The sequence below is a fragment of the Lathyrus oleraceus genome, chromosome 2 (assembly GCF_024323335.1).
Source record: "Lathyrus oleraceus cultivar Zhongwan6 chromosome 2, CAAS_Psat_ZW6_1.0, whole genome shotgun sequence".
In the NCBI taxonomy this organism is placed as follows: domain Eukaryota; kingdom Viridiplantae; phylum Streptophyta; class Magnoliopsida; order Fabales; family Fabaceae; genus Lathyrus; species Lathyrus oleraceus.
The window spans coordinates 351,677,197-351,695,846 of record NC_066580.1 but is presented as its reverse complement, the minus strand read 5'-3'; the positions used below and the strand labels follow the sequence as shown (position 1 = coordinate 351,695,846).

General features: G+C 38.0%; 1 protein-coding gene across 1 annotated transcript; it reads right to left on the bottom strand.

Annotated features, from left to right (window-relative positions):
* Positions 1–13,301: 13,301 nt before the first annotated feature.
* LOC127123233 (uncharacterized) lies at positions 13,302–13,925 on the bottom strand. Its single transcript, XM_051053472.1, has one exon. The coding sequence runs from the start codon at positions 13,923–13,925 to the stop codon at positions 13,302–13,304; it is 624 nt and encodes a 207-aa protein (XP_050909429.1).
* Between the last annotated feature and the right edge of the window lie 4,725 nt (positions 13,926–18,650).

Here is an 18,650-nt window from a genome sequence, read left to right as displayed (position 1 = left end):
TGTTTCAAGTCCTTTTCACTTTGCTCATTTGAGCCATATCTTATGATTGTATATATTTTTTGCTTGGTCTTGTTTTTGGTTGTGGTCTTAGGACCTTAAATAATATAATAACAACAAAAATCCTAAAATACATCTTGATGGACTATTGAATTTGATATGAAATTTTGGACTTAGAATTAGGTAACATTCCCTGTGCTAAAGGACTTGGCCAATGCCAACATCTTAGACTGAGCTATCTTTGAATATGCCTTCATCTGATGCAAAATCTTGGATCCCTTTGATTCATCTGCTATTCTATCTCTGTGCTTAATTGTTATATTGTCATTATTGCCTATGTATGATGTTTGTTCTGAGTTGATTAAGGAATATTTCATCTGCTACATTGGAAGATACTGAAGACTACTAGCTATTCGAAGGCTTGCTTGGATATTATGGCTATCTTTATTTGATGCATTGGTCTTCATATGATACTTGGATATTGCTCATTGTTTATTGTTTGTTGATTGTCAAAGTCCAAAGAAAAATGGGTTTCTATATGACATTCTTGTCTGTTGGATTGCATCCCATTGGTCAGATCTTTTCAACTTTTAACTTTTAATTTTTGTCTAGGGTAGTCTCTTCATCTCCTCCCACTTCTTAAATTTTAAAATCTCTCAATCTTTTCAAAAAAATTCTTTGCTTGTGATTTCAAACTTAGAATGTATTAATGATTAGAAACTTTGGCCTTATGCCATTGAATTTTCAAACCTTTTATTAAATCAAACTTGTAAATAAACTTAACCATATTGAATTAAATTTCAAAAGACAAAAAGAACTAACAACCTCATTCAAATCTTTGGCCTTTTGTGCCTTTTCTTGATGTTGGTTTCCTAGCTATCGTAGAATATGCTCAGTGGGTCGTTAATATTTTCCAATTCTGGATAAGGATGAGAAGGTTCGGATGTGTGTAGACTACTGTGATCTCAACAAAGCCAACCCAAAGGATGACTTTCCTTTGCCGCATATTAGTATTTTGGTAGATAACACCGCTTAACACTCAGTATTTTCTTTCATGGATGGTTTCTCAGGGTATAATCAGATCAAGATGGCTCCATCCAATATGGAAAAAATAACTTTCAACACACCATGGGGACCTTACTGCTATAAACTCATACCTTTTGGTTTGAAAAAAGAATGAGCAACATATCAACGCGCTATGATGACTCTTTTCCATGACATGATCCATAAGGAGATTGAAGTGTACGTCGATGATATGATTGCTAACTCCAAAACTGAGGATGATCACTTAAACCATTTAAGGAAGCTATTTTCCAGACTATGAAAATTCCAGTTAAGATTGAATCCTACTAAGTGCACTTTCGGAGTCTGTTCTGGTAGGTTGTTGGGGTTCATATTGAGTCAAAGAGGTATTGAGGTTGATCTACTTAAAGTACGAGTCATTCAAGACATGCCAGCTCTTAGAACTAAGAAAGAGGTCCTAAGTTTCCTTGTACGACTTAATTACATGTCCTGGTTCATCTCGCATTTAATGGCTATTTGTGAACCAATATTTAAATTGTTGAGAAAAGATCCAGCGGTCGTGTGGGATGACAACTGTCAAGAATCCTTTAACAAGATAAAAAAGTATTTGCAAGAACCACCGATCTTGAGACCGTCGGTTCTTGGTAGGCCTTTAATCGTGTATCTCATTGTATTAGATGAATCAATGGGTTGTGTCTTGGGTCAGCAAGACGACATGGGCCGCAAAGAACATGCAATCTATTACTTGAGCAAGAAGTTTACTGATTGTGAGACCATATACTCACTATTGGATAAGACTTATTGTGCTTTAGCTTAGGAAACTTGACGCCTAAGACATTATATGATTTGCCACACTACTTTATTGATATCCAAAATGGATCCAATAAAGTATATTATTGAGAAACCTGTTGTCTGTTAAAGGATTTCCCAGTGGCAAATGCTGCTAACCGAGTACGATATTCAATATGTGACTCCAAAAGCCATTAAGGGGAGTGTCTTGTCTGACTACCTTTCCCATCAACATGTGGAGGGTTACCAACCTATCAAGTTTGACTTTCCTGATAAGGATATCATGTTCATCAGAGATTGCAATATTCCCGGCCCAGGGCGAAGGACCCCGAACCAGGAGCGCGATGGACACTAGTGTCCGATGGTGCCTCTAATGTTAAAGGCCATAGAATAGGAGCATTTATTACATCTCTGACTGGTTTTCGTATTCCATTTACCTCCAAAACTATAAATAATCTCGGCGTCATCGTAAATAGAAGAATACCAAGTGATGTCATCATTGGTGAGAGACATCAGTTTTTGAGACCACCTTAAACAACCCTTCTCTTATTTGAAGATAGGAGACTGCGGCAAGTGAGAAATAAACTACTTGTACATCAAAGGTACACAACAAACAAAAATTTTGTTTCCCTTAGAAGTCATATGATGAATGGATAAATAGGTGTCACCAAGCAAAGTTGAAATAGGATTCCCAACCAAAAAGATCCTGATAGCATTAACATCAACAAAATTGTCAATATTGGGAAACAAGACCAAAACATAGATAAGTAAGGCCATAATAGTTTCAAAGGCCACCATGCTACTAGCATTAGCAAAATAAAAGGCTTTCTCAATCATAAATTTTGAAGTCAACCCTCTAATACCTCCTTTGACAATGAGATTAGCTTATACATCAAATTTCTATAGATGAATAACTTCATCAATAACTTGAGACTCCATAATTCCTTCCAAACCACAAAAAGGAACCCTATCAAAAACAGGTATACCCAAAAGATAAGCATACTCCTCCATGTTAGGCAACAAATGATAATCAGGGAAAATGAAGCACCGGTAGACGGGATCGTAGAACTGAACCAAAGTACAATCATCTTCAACATCAGTAGATATAACAAACAAAAGTCTTCCAAAATGATCGCTAAAATCCTTAGGATCATCCATAAAAGATGCTTGCTTTCTCAATTCCTTAATATCATGACATCTTAAACTATATTTCCGAGTATTCCTTCTTCCAATATCCATGGTTAAAATGTTTGCGATGTTTGCAAAGAATCTCTAAGTTCCTTGAAAATTGAGAAAAATACTCATGAATACAACGACATGATGCAATAACCATAAACAAGATCACACAAGGCATACAAGCAAGGTCCAAAGGGTCAGAGTCACGAGCATGGAGCCAAGGGTAAGAACCAAACCACAAGGTATGTACTAAGGGTATAATCACCTATAGAACAAGGTTCTAAAAAGTTCCCAGAGTCATAATTCAATCTTTTGGATATTATCATCTTAAACGACTACTCGCTAACCAATAATATTCTCAAGAGAAAATCGTCCGAGTGTAGTATCGCGTAACAACTAATTCAAGTATACACCTGAATAGCCACCGCACTACGTCCTAAAAGGCCAATATAGGTTAAGGGTTCTAAGGTTCTCAGCTTCTAGGGCTCGCAGGTCGGAAAACGTAATGCCAATTACGACTACTCGTAAGACATCAGTAATCCCAAAGGGGCCTCCACTGAGCGGGGGACCTCAAGTTAGCTCCTTAAGGATTAATTCCACGTAATCCAAACAAGACTATACCACCCTCCTATCATAAGAGCACTCAATTCCGGGTGTAAGACTTATCTCACCATACAGAGATCATCAAGCACCAGACAAAACAAACAATAACAAACAACAGCAAACATAATATACACATATAAACAAAGATAGGCTAAACCTACTGAGGACTACTCCCCACCGGAGTCGCCACTTTTCTGTAGCGGTAAATGTTTTGAGATTAAGCTATTGATTAATTTAACTCACAAAGCAGGAGTTGCCACCTCACTTTTATTAATTCCAAAGGAAAGGTAAAAAGAACGAACAAAACCCAAAGAAGTTTTAAAAAAAATCTAATAAAAAGAGATAAGGGTATGGGGGTTAGTTATGTAAAGGGAAGGTATTAGAATCCTAAATATCTATAGTATTTTATAGGAACCTCTTTGAAAATCTGTGCATTTTGGTTGAAAAGTAGTGTTGTTTGCAAATGATTGGGGAGGTGAGAAAAGAAATATTTTTTTTTTAATTTTGTTTTTGCCAAAACTTTATGAGTCTCATGCCTACGTATCAACAAAGTGCAATGGAGGATCAAAACCTCGTAGTTCATGGTAAAAATGACAAAGATGTTTATTTTGATGCTTTTATAATGAAAAGACATTTTGTCATTTTAAGGAGAATACTCAACTAGTCACCCACAAGTATGAGAACTTTACATCCCCATAGAGAAGGACTCAAACTTGGATAAATATCAACAAGTATGCCACTAGCTCTCTTAGGTGGAAAAGAATTATCATCAATACTATGGGAATAAGAGAATTATATCTCAACTATGGAAATGACTCATGTCTAAAATTTTAGAAAAAGTTTTAAAAGAAAAAATGCACAAAGGGCACAAAATAGTTTGAATGAGTTATGTATTTTTTTAAGTCTTTTGAAATTTGTTTCGAATATGCTTAAGATGTATTAGCATTTATTAAGAAAAAGGTTTTGAAAATCACTTGACAAAATTCAAGGTTTTATTGATAAAGTGATTCAAGTTTGAAAACAAGAAAGTTTTGAAAAAGAGAGAGGAGATTTTGAAAATTAAAGAAAGAGAGGAGAAGAAGAGACTATCCTAGAGTATACAGTAAAAGGTAGGGAGGAAAGATCTAACCAAGAGATAGCAAGCTATATGACATAAGTCAAGAAAGAATTTTTTCCTTTGAATTAAGCCTGAAGCAAGCCAAATAAGCAAAGAATAAACCATGCATAAGATGAAACTATAGTAACCAAACCAAGTCTTCAAAAGAAGTCCAAAGTCAAAGGTACCAGATGAATCCCAAGGTCTCAAAATCACAAACTCCCAAAGCAAGGGTCAAGGTCCTAATTCTAAGTCCATAACTCCACAACAATGCTAAGGATAGTAACCATAAGTCCATGAATCAAGAGAACTATTTTTTAGAGGTTTTTCTTTTATTAATGTCTTTGAAAGAAGGAGAAATACAAATGGACAAAGAACAAATAATATAAGCACAAACAATATGATATGAGATGCTAAAAATAAAATCATAAAGTAAATGACAAAAGAATAAAGAGCATACGATAAATGACATTAAAATAAAATTAATACAATAATATGTTAATAAGTGATGTTAGTGATCAAGAAGAGAAAGATGATTGGTCATTTTTTGGAGAACACTAAACTATTCTCCCACAACTATGGAAATATGGACCTCCACATCACCTAAGAGAAGGGCTCCAACTTGGATAAAAATCAACGAGTATGCCACTAGCTCTCATAAGTGAAAAGGAAACAATATTTTTCATACAATACCATGAGGAGTATGAGACTTACACTCTCACTTATGAAAATGACTTGCTTTCGGGACAAATTTAGCATTATGTTAAGTAATCATAATTGGACTTATGTAGAAGTCACAACTATCTGAGGTCGGTCAATAATAATGTTTGTGTTAATACATGCTAGAGAAATGATATGTAAATCATTCTCCTAAAGCTATGCCACACAAAAAGAAAAGAGAATTGATCAAGCATAAAGGCTAGGAGGGCGGTCCATTACATCAATCAATACTTAATGGTACTTAGGAAAAACTTATGCATCAATCCAAAGTACCCTAAATAATTTGTGATCAATTAGGAGGTAGATTTGAAATGATAAAAGTTCATTAAGCATCAATCCACATACCATGACCAAGATGGACACAAACCATCCAATTGATCAAGAGGAAAAGAAAGAGATGAAGAAGAATAAGATAAGCGACAACACACCCAAATTAGATCAACGGCTTTATCAAGTCATCATCAAAATTAATCATCCATTTTGGTGGATTAGGGTTTTCACCCCATCAACACTCAAGATCCATTGAGTTTGATGAGATCAATGATCAAATCAACTAATATCCAAGGCTAACAGAAGTCAACAAAGGTCAAACATATATAAAATGCAATAAAATAAAATAAAATGCATCAATAACATTTTTAAAATGAAATTTAAAAGGGGAATAAAAGAGAAAATCCATAAAGTCCTTCAAACACCGAATAAATGGCCAAGAAAATTATGGAAGGTAAGAAATAAAATAAGAAGCATATAATAAAATTTTCAGAATTTTAAAATGCATAAAGGTATTTTAAACAAATTAAAACAAAGGAGAAAAATAGAAAATCAATAAAATAAAATGTGAAAAAATGAAAATTAGATGAAGAAAAATCAAAGAGAATTTTAGAAATTATTTTGAGATTTTTCTGATAAAAGATGAATTTTCTATGAATTTTACAAGAAAAAAGCAATTTAAATTAAAAAAAGGAAAATAGATAAAATCAGAAAAAAAACATGGAGCGTTGGATCTGGCCTCATTAATTAACAAGGTAGATCCAACAATCCCCATGCTAGGACGCACGATGAAAATTAATCAAAATAAAACACGAGATCTAATTCAAATTAAACCAATCAAAACATTTCAAATGGCCAACGTGTCCATTCAAACTCAGATGACCTGAGATAACTCCGGTCATCTTCCCCGATGGTCCCTCACGAGAGTTTCATCATTTGGTAAATTCAGAGCATGAGACTACCACCATTATGACCGCCTTCTCATCATGAATTCAACCTCATGCTCCAAATTCATTTATCTAAACTGAGCATGGGGAATTTCAGAGAAGTTTCAAAAGCAAGCAAGCCACGAAAAATAAAATTAAATGATGAACACGATCAATCAACACTAGATAAGTTAGGAGAAAGCATCAAAGAGTGAAGAACTACATTGTGGTAACTTGTTTGAGTTTAAATGATGCTCAAAACTACCTTGTTCAAATAGTGATCAGAAGTTGATGAAGCTCGATCTGGTCAGCGCACTTCAGAAGGTCTTGAAGCTTGGGAATTATTGCAAAAGCTTTAAAGAAGATCGAAGGTGCTAATGGAATCAAGAAATTGGATTAACAGGCTAGAACTTACAACATGATAGTTTAATTTTTTGGAAACATTTCAGAGTGAAAGAGGGGTTTCTTGGCTCTCAAAAGCTTGGAAATGAATGCAGTAGCTTTCTCTATTTATAGGGAACGTGTTTGGATCCAAATACGTGTGGAATCAAGCTTAATTCATGCAAAATGAATTCAATTAGAAAGTCTGAAAAGTGTGACTTGCAATCCATCAAAATTTAGCCAAATCATGTGTTTCAAGGGTCAATTAACTTCTGGAGACTTGGTTAAACATGTTTAGGTCCAAATAGCATGATAATTTGGCTTGTAATTGAGAATTAGTGAGGTTCAAATTTGGACCATGGTGATTTCTTCAGTTCCAAGTCACAATGTTCAACTCAATGGGGCATCTTGCTCATGAGACTTTTTTATCCCATTCTTCTTGCAATGTGTTGACATCATATTATAGATTACAATATGCCAAGAAAGGTTGCATTTGGATGCTTGAGCACAAAGTTATATCATATTGAAGTTGGCACAAAAAACCGGTCATGTAACTTAGAAAATTCTAAGTCTCAAATGTCTGAAAATCACCTGTAATGTCTCAATGAATTACATGGCCTTCCAAGCATTATTTGAATTTGATCCTTGAAGCAAACTTGTAGATGACATTGTTTACCGTGAAAATGGGTAAACAAACGCTGATCTTCCAAATTACTAAATTTGGTTACTCACAGGATCGATCATATTGATCCTAGGACATGTGCTAATTGTTTTTAAAGTAAATTCTAGTAACTATGAACATTTCGACAGTGTCTGTGATACTGATGATTAAAACCCAGACAGTAAAAGACTAATATGAATTAAAGAAAAAAAACAACTGTAAAAGAACCGATGATAACCAAGTAACAAAGGCAAAGGTTCAAAATAAAGAAGTAAAAAGACTGTTTGAAATAAAGAAGTAAAAAGAAGTGTTTCTGAAGAAAAAAAAGGTAAATTGTATTGCTTAAAGATAACTGACAATGGTGTAAACAAACGTACATTTCTTAATTTATGGTTCCTCTTCACATGGGTACTTGGCAAATTTTACAGAGTTTGTACACACTTTTACACACATCGGTCCTAACACTAAAACCCTTTATTTATACTCAATCGAAATAACCATTTCTAACAGTCTTTCAATCATATCGAGACACATGGCACTTTGCATGGATGCAACTATCCATTACGTTCCACGTGTACCTTCAGCAGTTTAAGATAAGAGCAAGGTTCCCTCCTTTATTTAAATTTTGAATCTCCAATCGAAAACTATCTTTAAATATTTGAAGAAATATTTCTAAGTCCTGAATGCACGCTGACCTTTATTACCCAGGGACTTTCGACTGGATCTCCTTAATACCATATCTGTTCGAAACATCCTCACGCAATCGAAACATCTCCACATGGGATTTCCCTTTTTGGCAATTCCACAGTGGGCGTCGAAATTATGAGCTAACAAATTGCCCCCCAAAATTGTTATTTTCGACATATGAGAGAAAAATACATTTTTTGAGGACATGCTTCGACGTCTTAAACAACTTTGACATTTTATCAAGTGTTCAAATATTGCAAAACTTTTCAGTTTCTTCAGCTTTCTGGTGACGTCATAATCATCATTACATTTTTCCTAACCACGTCTCTTTAGCCCACAACAGAATCTTTTCACTCATCACTTTTTCTAGACTCTAGGAAATCATGGGTTCAAACATTAATTAATATCTCTTCATCACACTGCCCAAGGAAGACACGTGTTCCACTAACTTGTCAACCATCAATGCTGATTTAAAGTGTTTTCTCTCTAAGCACGCCTATAAAAACCACAAAATTTACCCATTTCACACTTTACGCTTTCAGAACTTCCAAATGCTCTAGCTATTTCTCTTCAAACAATCTTCAACCATAAAACCCAGATTTCTTTCTTTCAATTTCCAACAGAAATGGCAACTTCAAGCAAATCCCCTAAAGAAGTGAGCGTAGCTATCAAGACCACCGCTGTTAAAACAAAAGCTCCCAAGAAGATTTTGGAGCTTCCTCCTTTCACTACCTTGCCTGCTCCAATAACGGTTGGTAACCAGCAATACATCGCAGAACCTAAAACGGAGAAACATCGCATAATTTATGCTTCTCAAGTACTTATCCCTGTTTCTGTTTCTGGCAAAACTCATGCATTATCTGAGCCTCTAACTATTTTAGACACTGATTTTAGCAAGCTTAAAGAGTATTTCCCCTCTTATCATAAATGCAAGCCAATAGGGCAAGCAAAAAACCCTAGGGCTGGAACAACCGCCACTGAAAACCCAAAAGCTAGTGAAACCATAGATTTAAGATTCATGAACAATGGATTTAGAATTTTCCGTGCTACCCCCACATTCAAAGACCCCACATATTATTTAGATTGGTTAAAGAAAATAGAGAAAGCTAAATCCCAAAACTGGAAAGACATGGGCATTTATGATTTGATCATGTTGTCGAAGATAGAATTGGAGTATAGCGCCTCCATGTTGGTTTCTTCATTGTACTTCTGGGATAGTACACACTATACTTTTCACCTCCCATGTGGAATGGCCACACCAACACTCTTCGACTTAGCCGCTATCACATGGCTAAAACCTACTGGACATACATACGATCCTGAAATTGATGCTGAAGACACCATATCCTTTTTTACCTCTCGAGCAGCATATTCGACTCACATCACCCATTATCATGACAAAGAAAGTGACACCGTCTCCTACGTGGAGCACATAGATTTCTTGGCCTCGTGGTTGTCGCACTCTGTCTTTTGCTCGAAGTCTCTGCAAGTTGCAAAAAAATATCTCACCTTGGCAAATCAACTACATGTTGGATATGATGTTTGTCTAAGTGAGATGATACTGGCAAGTCCCAATGAGTCATTGAGTGATGGAGTCGCTTATTTGAATAATTTGGGCGAAAAAGGGAATCTTCTCCTCTCTGGCCCTTTTTTACTATTACAACTCTGGCTTAATGCTACCTTCGAGGCTAGTCTAACGAACAAAGGCCTCGTTGGTGAAGAAGCTAAGGAGGTTAAAAATAGAAGGATCAAAGGCATTCGACTGGCCCAACTAACTCCCAGTGAAGAAGGACAAGCCCTACAACCCACTTTCATGGGCTACATAATGATGTTCGCCAAGCGCCATGTTTTCACTTCGAGCATGGCCCCATTTGCTTCTAGAAAGTATGGTCCATAATGGTTTACCAGGACTTTTCCATCTCCATCCAAGAAATGAGAGACAAAATCCTTACTGATTTGGGAAGCCTTTTTGACCCCTAGTATCCTAACCCTTTGATTTAATCCCTAAATGGTTCAGGTTACTTTGATCACCTATCAACCCAACCTTGTCGCTCGATAGTTTGGGTTAATTCAGGTTCTTCCAAAGTGCTTGTATGATAAAAAGGGTAGCCTTCTTCTCTACAATGCAGTCCACAATGAAGCCACTGCCCTCAAGAAGATAGCCAGATATAGTGGGAGGACCCAACTCACTCCTTTTAACTTCAAGCCTAACTTCCTATGCACTTGAGAGTTTGGGAGAAGGTGGCCCAAATACTACATTGAAGAGTTATGTGATATCTCTTCCTTTATCCAACTCTTTGACAAAGCTTTCCTTCTTGTGTAGGAAAAGACCAGAAAAGGTACGCTTATCAAAGAAATCCAAGCTTTTTAAAACTATTTTGAAACTGCCTGTAGGTCTGATGATCTTAGCCGAACCATCCACGAAGCAGCTATCAAGCTGAAAAAAAAATTCCAAAGAAAATGGAAAGTCTAAAAATTTCTTCGTACGTTCCTCATGAGAAATGCTACGAAATGGCTTTCGAACTGTTTCCCCCAAAATTCCCTCCACTGCCTAATGCTGACTTTGGAGTGGCCCTTGCCCCTCCATTTCCAAACTGGTTTATTTGTGGGGACTTCACTAAGATACTTTGACAGCAGTCCCAGAAAAAATCTCAGCGGGTGGTTGCGACTAAGCATACTCTAGACAGTTTCAAAGGGTATCTTCATATAGGGATCGAAGATGTTCGCATCGAATCGGAGATATATGAATGTGTGACACAGGAGGTTTTCCTTGAAGCAAACCCTTTTTTTAGGCTATTTACTCTTAGCTGACACTAATTGCTTTATGTTATTTTCTTTTAACAATCAGGGTTCCACCTAAAAATCCCACCATCAGAAGACCAGTCGAATCAAAGACTGAGGGAGGTAGCAAGCCTACAAAGGTATACTTTTGCCTTCTCCTTTTCTCTTTTTTTTGTTATGTTTAGTGATGCTGACATTCCAATTCTTAATTAAGGCTACTCGAAATCCTCCTTTAACTCCCATCAAAATCCAAAACCAACAGAACCCCCCGTCATAATAGAATATGACAAAGAGGATATATCGCCGGTGCTCGACCTAACTTCCAGGAAGAGGAAGCAGCAATCGAAGATCACCTACGCTTTGAGCCAGCCTCCAACAAAACTCCCGAAGAAAAGGCCTTCTGCCCTTACTATCCAAGAGTCTACTCCTAAAGAAATGGCGAAGATAGCAGCGACCCAAAGTGAGAGTGATAACTCCAGCCCTGGGGTCGAAGGTGATAAGGTAAAACAAAACTTCACTCTTCCTTACTTAGTTTATTTACTATCTTTCACCATTCATTATTTCAATTGTGTTGATTTCAGGGTGGCGCAAGTACCGCCGTTCAAACCAAAGCCACAACTTCCTCCGCGCCAGCTTCTATAGCGGATGTCTTAAATAGTGCTGGAGAACCCATTTATCGATCATCATCTGAAAAAAGCTCCATGAGTGAGATTAACCAACCTCCTTCTGGTGGCCTTGATACTTCACCACCCAAGACCACTACTCAACACTCCCATGCCAGCGACTCTGATCATGAAACTGCTTTGAGCGAAGAAGATGAGGTTGGAGTGAACCCAGATACAATGGTGGTGGGTGAAGGAGTTTAAGCTGGAGACAATTCATACAACGTTGAAGGGATGATCAATCCCCAGGAGGAAGGTGGTAATGGAGAAGATACGATGATGGAGGAAGACAATGAAGGCAACTAGACCCCAGTCCCTGTTGCTGACGATGATGAAGGCTCTGAAGAGAGGGAGGCTGATACAGACGAAGGGCGGGCTCAGGACCAAACTCTTGTCACTCCAACTATTGCAGTTATTTCGACGGGTAGAGTTTCGACAAGTAGCACTAGGGGCCTCTCTACAAAAGGACTGGCTATTCTGAAATGAAGCCAACCCCTTGAATACTTGAAGGCTATGTTAAGTTGTAGGGAAAGTTCTTCTGAAAAAAGCCTTAGCACCGCTTCGGTGTCTGAATATCAACCTTCGAGTACCCCTACAGATGAAGTAGTTTCCAAGATTAAGGACAAGATCTTTAAAGGTGACTTATTCCTGTTGCTGTTGGCTGATCCTTCTGCCGCCTTAACCTTAAAGGCTCTTCTTAATCAAGTCGACCTGCTAGAAACATCCCCTGAGGTTGCCAATGTTATATTGGAGATAGGTACTATGATCGACCAAGTTGTCGCAAATCATAAGTTGCTACCTCAGCTAACAAGGGAAATCGAAAAGAAAGCTAGTTCGGAAGCAGCTGCCTGGGATGCTGCCACTGAGCCAACCAACAAGGCGATGGAATTGGAGCGAACTAAACAAAATAACAAAGAAAGGATTGAAAAGCATGATCGTGATATTGCTTCTGGAGGAAGAAAATAGAAGAACTTCAGGCAAAGATCTTTGAGGCCGAAAGAAGAAAAAGCGAACTCTTAGAGTTTGATGATGCCTTAATGGCTGAAGAGCTAGAGTTCGGCATGGAGTTCATTGAACAAGCTCGGAAACTTGAGTCTGACATCAAACTTCTTCGGTCGAAGAGATCTTTATGCGAGAAACGTCTGGAACTTCTTAAAGCAAAATACCTTTAGATCAAGGCCAACCTTCATTTCTAATTTTTATTTTCCTTTCCACTTTCCTTATTTTTGATGTAATGAGACATAAGTTTTAATTGTAATGAATATTATCCCTTTGGGCCTTCAAATCAAATGCAAACCATTTTGGCACTTTTACCATATTGGTTCTGATTAACTTATATATAACTATTTGTCTCTTATTTTTATCTCTTGGAGTACTAGTCTATACTTTTTTAAATATTTCCCATTTACTCTCAAGATCCTCTTGTCTTCATTAAGCTCCTCAATTTCATAGGCACCATTAGAAAATATTTGCAGAATCTGAAAGGGGCCTTCCCATTTTGGAGACCACTTCCCTAAAGTCCTATCTTTTCAATCCATTGGAAGGATCACTTTCCAGACCAAGTCTTCAGGCGAAAAACTTTTGATTTTCACCTTTTTCTTATAAGAGTTCTTTACTCTCTTATTCTGCCATTTTAATAACTCCAAGGCATTTAACCTTTCTCCATCTAGATCAACTAATTCATCCAGCATCATGCTCCAAAATGACTCTGTTGGAATTTCATGATGCCTTTGAATCCTTGTGGATTGTAGGTGAATCTCTACTAGCAAAACAACATCATGACCAAAAGTCAGCCGAAAAGGGGTCAACTTAGTGTCTTCTTTGGGAGAGGTACGACATGCCCACAAAATTTGTTCTAGATTTTTGTGCCAATTTCTAGACTTCTTCCCCACATGCTTCTTAATTAAACCAATGATCAATTTATTAGCAGCTTCGACTTGTCCATTAGCCTGAGCATAATATGGAATCGAAGTTAATAGTTTGAAACCCATTTCTTTAGCAAATTCTTGCATCTTTCGACCAGTGAATACTGACCCTTGATCTGTTGTGACAATCTCTAGGATTCCAAATGTATAAAGAATATGCTTCTGGATAAAATCGATTACATCTTCCTGATTTGCGTTTGGTAAGGGTATAACTTTGATCCATTTCATAAAATAATCAACACCCACCAGGATATATCTTTGACTCTTAGATGATGGTGGTTGAATTTCCCCAATCAAATCTAAAGCCCAACCTCTAAATGGCCAAGGCTTGAAGATAGAGTGCAATTGGCTCGCGGGAACATGTTGTATGCCTGCATGTTCCTAGCATTCTTGGCATCCTTTTGCAAATTCGATGCAATCCTTCAACGCAGTAGGCCAATACATCCCTTGGCGAAATAAAAGTCATTTCATCTTATGGCCAACTTGGTGTGCCCCACACGCCCCACTATGGACAGTCGAAAGGGCTAAATATGCCTCTGACCCACTAAGGCACTTAAGCAAAACTCCCTCAGGAGACTTCTTAAACAACTCCAATCCCAAAATAACGTAACTTAACGCTCGATACCTGGTTTTTCGATCAGCAGTCGCTGTTGGACTATGTAGATATTCCACTATTGGTTTCCTCCAATCTTCATCTGTCAGATTGTCTATTGCCAATATTTGAAGTTTCCTTCATCGGCATATCCCAACTTTGTCTTTTCTAAGTCTAAAGGGGTTAATCTGGTTGACACAACTTTTCCTCTAACTTCGATGACTTTTTACAATTTCTCTTTTGAAATTTTATACCCAGATGCAATTTGAGCCAAATCATTAGCCACTTGATTTTCCAATCGAGGTATATGTTGAATATTAGCCATCTCGAATTTCTTTAGCAATCGACTGGCTATTATGAAGTACATAATTAAATTCTCCTTAATACATATGTACTCTTTTGTGATCTGTTTTATGACTAACTCTGAGTCACCCATTATTTCGACTTGAGTTTCCCCCAATTCCAACAATATTTCAAGTTCGGCTATGAGAGCTTCATATTCGGCCTTATTGTTCGAGCAGAGACCCTCTACTTTGTACTTGAGGCTTGTTGGAATTTTATTAGGAGAAATAATCAGCACTCCTATGCCTGTTCCATCCTTATGACTAGACCCATCAAAATATAACTTCCAAGGTTCTAACTCAAAATAGTCCAGTGCATTCGTATCTATGGAGTGGTCGACTATAAAATCTGTTACCACTTGTCCTTTAACAACCTTTAATGGTATGTACGTTAAAGAAAATTCGGTTAATGCTAATTCCCACTTCCCAATTCGACTATGCAAAATCGGTTTGTACAACATATGTTTAATAATGTCGAAATGAGATGAAACATAAACATCAATAGGTTTTATATAATGCTTTAACTTTGTACAAGAGAAATACAAGCATAAACACAAATTTTCAACTATGTTATACCTAGTTTTTGCATCATTTAAGACCCTACTGAGGTAATGGATGACTCAAGTATTCTTTAATCTTATCGAATGCTTATTGTTGAGCCTTCCCCCATGTGAACCCTTCCTTGTTTAGTCGAAGCAATGGTGAGAAAGCTTGTGTCTTCCCACTAAGGTTTGAGATGAATCTCCTCAGGAAATTGATCTTGCCCGGTAGTGACTGCAATTCTTTCTTTGTTGATGGCACTTTCGCCTCCATTATGGCCTTGGTCTTATTCTGGTTTATTTTAATTCCCTTTTTATGGACCACGAAGCCTAATAAATCCCCAGCCTGCACACAAAAAGCGCATTTGAGAGGATTCATTTTCAGACCATGCTTTCTCATCCTTTCGAAGGATATTCGAAGATGGTCTATATGACTCTTCCCTGAAATAGACTTAATGATAATATCATCTATGTAGGTTTGCATAAAAGTCTCTATAAAATCATGGAAGATCGAATTCATTGCTCTTTGGTAGGTTGCCCCAGCATTTTTCAAACCAAAAGGCATCACCACCCATTCATAGGTGCCTAAGGCTCCAGGGCATCGAAATGCTATTTTTGGGACATCCTCTTCTGCAATAAATATTTGATTATACCCAGAATATCCGTCGAGCATGCTTAAATAGTCATAACCTGCAGCAAAATCGACTAACATTTCTGCCACTGGCATCGCATATTCATCCTTTGGGGTTGCAGTATTTAAATCTCTAAAATCTATACAAACCCTCAAAGTACCATTCTTTTTTATAACAGGCACAATATTAGCTAACCATTCGACATACCTGGTTGTGCGAATGAAGTTACAGCGAAGGAGCCTTTCGACCTCCTCTTTGATCTTTGAGAGTATTGGTGGTGAAAATCTCCTTGGGTTCTACTTAATGGGCTTCTTTCCAGGGTTGATTGGCAACTTCAACTCGACCAGATCTCTGCTCAAACCAGGCATCTCATCATAATCCCATGCGAAATAGTCTTTGAACTCTTTCAATAACTGGACCACTTCGACTTTTAATTGAGGGTGGATATTGGCGCTAATGTAAGTTGGCCTCTTTATCCATCTCTATCCCAATTTTATTTCCTCCAGTGGATCTTGAGCCAGCATTTTAGCATTTGTTGCTAGCGGGTCCTTCTCGAAACCCAAAGGCTCAGCATCATAGATAACGCCGAGCCTCTGGCCTTGCTCTTCGTTTTGACCCTTGTCAGGTGGATTTGGGTCAAATTCCTTACCAGGACCTATTGGATGAAAAACTTCAATGGCTTCGAAATCCATGTTTTTTACCTCGGCCTCTAATGCCAATTGTTGCTTGTTTCCGGCTATGTAAGCCAAAATCCTTTTTAATGCTGAGAACTCAGTCATCAACACTTAATCCGCTTCCCCAACCTGTGGGTTCAATTCCAGACGCTCCTAAGTATCCAAAGTCGTCTTCGCCTACTACTTATTTGTCCCAGCGAAAGCCATTATAAGGGTGCAACGACAGGGAACAGTAAGCATTGTCATCAGGAATGAATGCAAAATTGGCTGAATCACAGGGGGAGATATTGGCCAGATGCTTGTCGAACTAACGTCTGTCGGTATGGTTGATAAGGGTTTTGAAGTACCCTTGATTTTCCTCTATATTTTCCATGATACCATCTGGACGCCATATAATGATCCTTTGGTGCATTGAGGATGGGACAACTCTGACCCCGTGTATCCACTCCCTTCCAAGTAACAAATTATAGTTGGCCTTCGTTTCCATAATCATAAACATTGTGGATCTTGTGACCATTCCTACGGTTAACTCGACTTAGATGACACCAAGGATGGAGCCCATTTTACCTTCGTATTTGGTAAGCACCATATTATGAGGTTTGGCATCAGTGTCATACTTGCCAATTTTGATCAGCATGTGATGAGGAATCAAATTCGCGGTCGCACCACAGTCCACCAAAATTTTATTAACGGGGACATCTTCGACCTTCCCAGTAATGAAAAGAGGCTTAAGGTGACTCTTCATAGACTAATTGGGTCTCTCGAAGAAGGCATTTTACTCTTCGACACAACCATTATTCATCACATAGTAGCATACTGGCTTATGAGCAACCATCTCTCTTTCATTAATGTTGTCGGTATCTTCGACTTCAGTGATCTGGTCGAACTCCTTGGGCATCACAGACACCTAACCAAATAAGATATCTAGGGAAGCCTCAAATCCTGAGTCGAAGTTATCAGTCAATATCTCATCTTCAGCATCCGTTTGATTATACCTTTCTCTAGCCGCCTCTGCTGGATCATTAAATTTTCTTTTGTCAAAGCTTGAGTTTTCCCTTTGTCTTGTAGGCATGTTGGTGCTAGACTCAACTTTGTCTTTTTCACCAGCATCCCTTTGGGCTTTCCTTCTCCTCTACTCCCTTCTCCATTGAGACCTTGTCATAGGTTTTTTTCCTTTATAATTCTCATAGACATGGGAGGTTCTCTTGTCGTCCTAAAACTCCCTACGGTAAGCTAGTGACGAACATCTTTCGACCTAGAAGCTCTACCATTTCCCTTGACTGTGTTTCCTGCCATCTACTGGCTTTACCCACTTCCCATTTGTCACTTCCTCACTAGGTTTAAAAGAAATGGGTTTAGTAGCAGGCCCTTTTTTCTTTGCTTCACTAAGTGTCACCATCGGCCTTCTTGGATCATGGTATCTCCTTGGGTTGAAATCCCTTATGGGTTGAACAGTCGGTTGACTTTGAAAAGCTTTGTGACCCCCTTGGTGATTCGCCCTTCTTACCCCCTCTAGATTTTGGGCCGCCTTCTTGTCGAACACGACACTGCACTGAGGGCACAACATGACTTCCGATTGCTTCTTCTGGCACCTTCAGAGGAAGTCAAACAATGTTTCGTCCTCTTTAGGGAAGGCGATTTTGTTATATTCTTCCTTTCGACACTCATCATCAACTTCCATGGAGGTGTCTTGGGATATCTCTACCATATTAACCTCTATGTTGACATCTTCAATGATGTCTAACTTTTGGAATTGTAATTGAAGGCCATCAGTGGCCTTATCTATCTGCACGAAACCATCAGCGGTTTCCTTGGTGACTATCATCAGATTAGAACCTTCAGTGATCCCAGCGTCAGAGACATCAGCGTTCTTGTTGGTGGCATCTCCCACAGCTTTTTAAATGAAGTCATTAAGAGATTCCTGATCGAGACGTTTAGAAACATTAGCCATAACAGGTTCATTGACAAAGTCTTCAGTGACTTCAGTCATGTCGAAATCATCATTGACTTCGACTAAGTTCACTTCCTCTGGCTCCGTATAATGAGCATCAGCCACTTGCATAGGATCGGGGTCGATCTTCATATGGCTCTGAGTTTTGTCTCCATATTTGAGTTTCCCTTCTTGGATGGCATTCTGCACAAGATCCCTGAAAAGAAAACATTGAGATGTTTTAT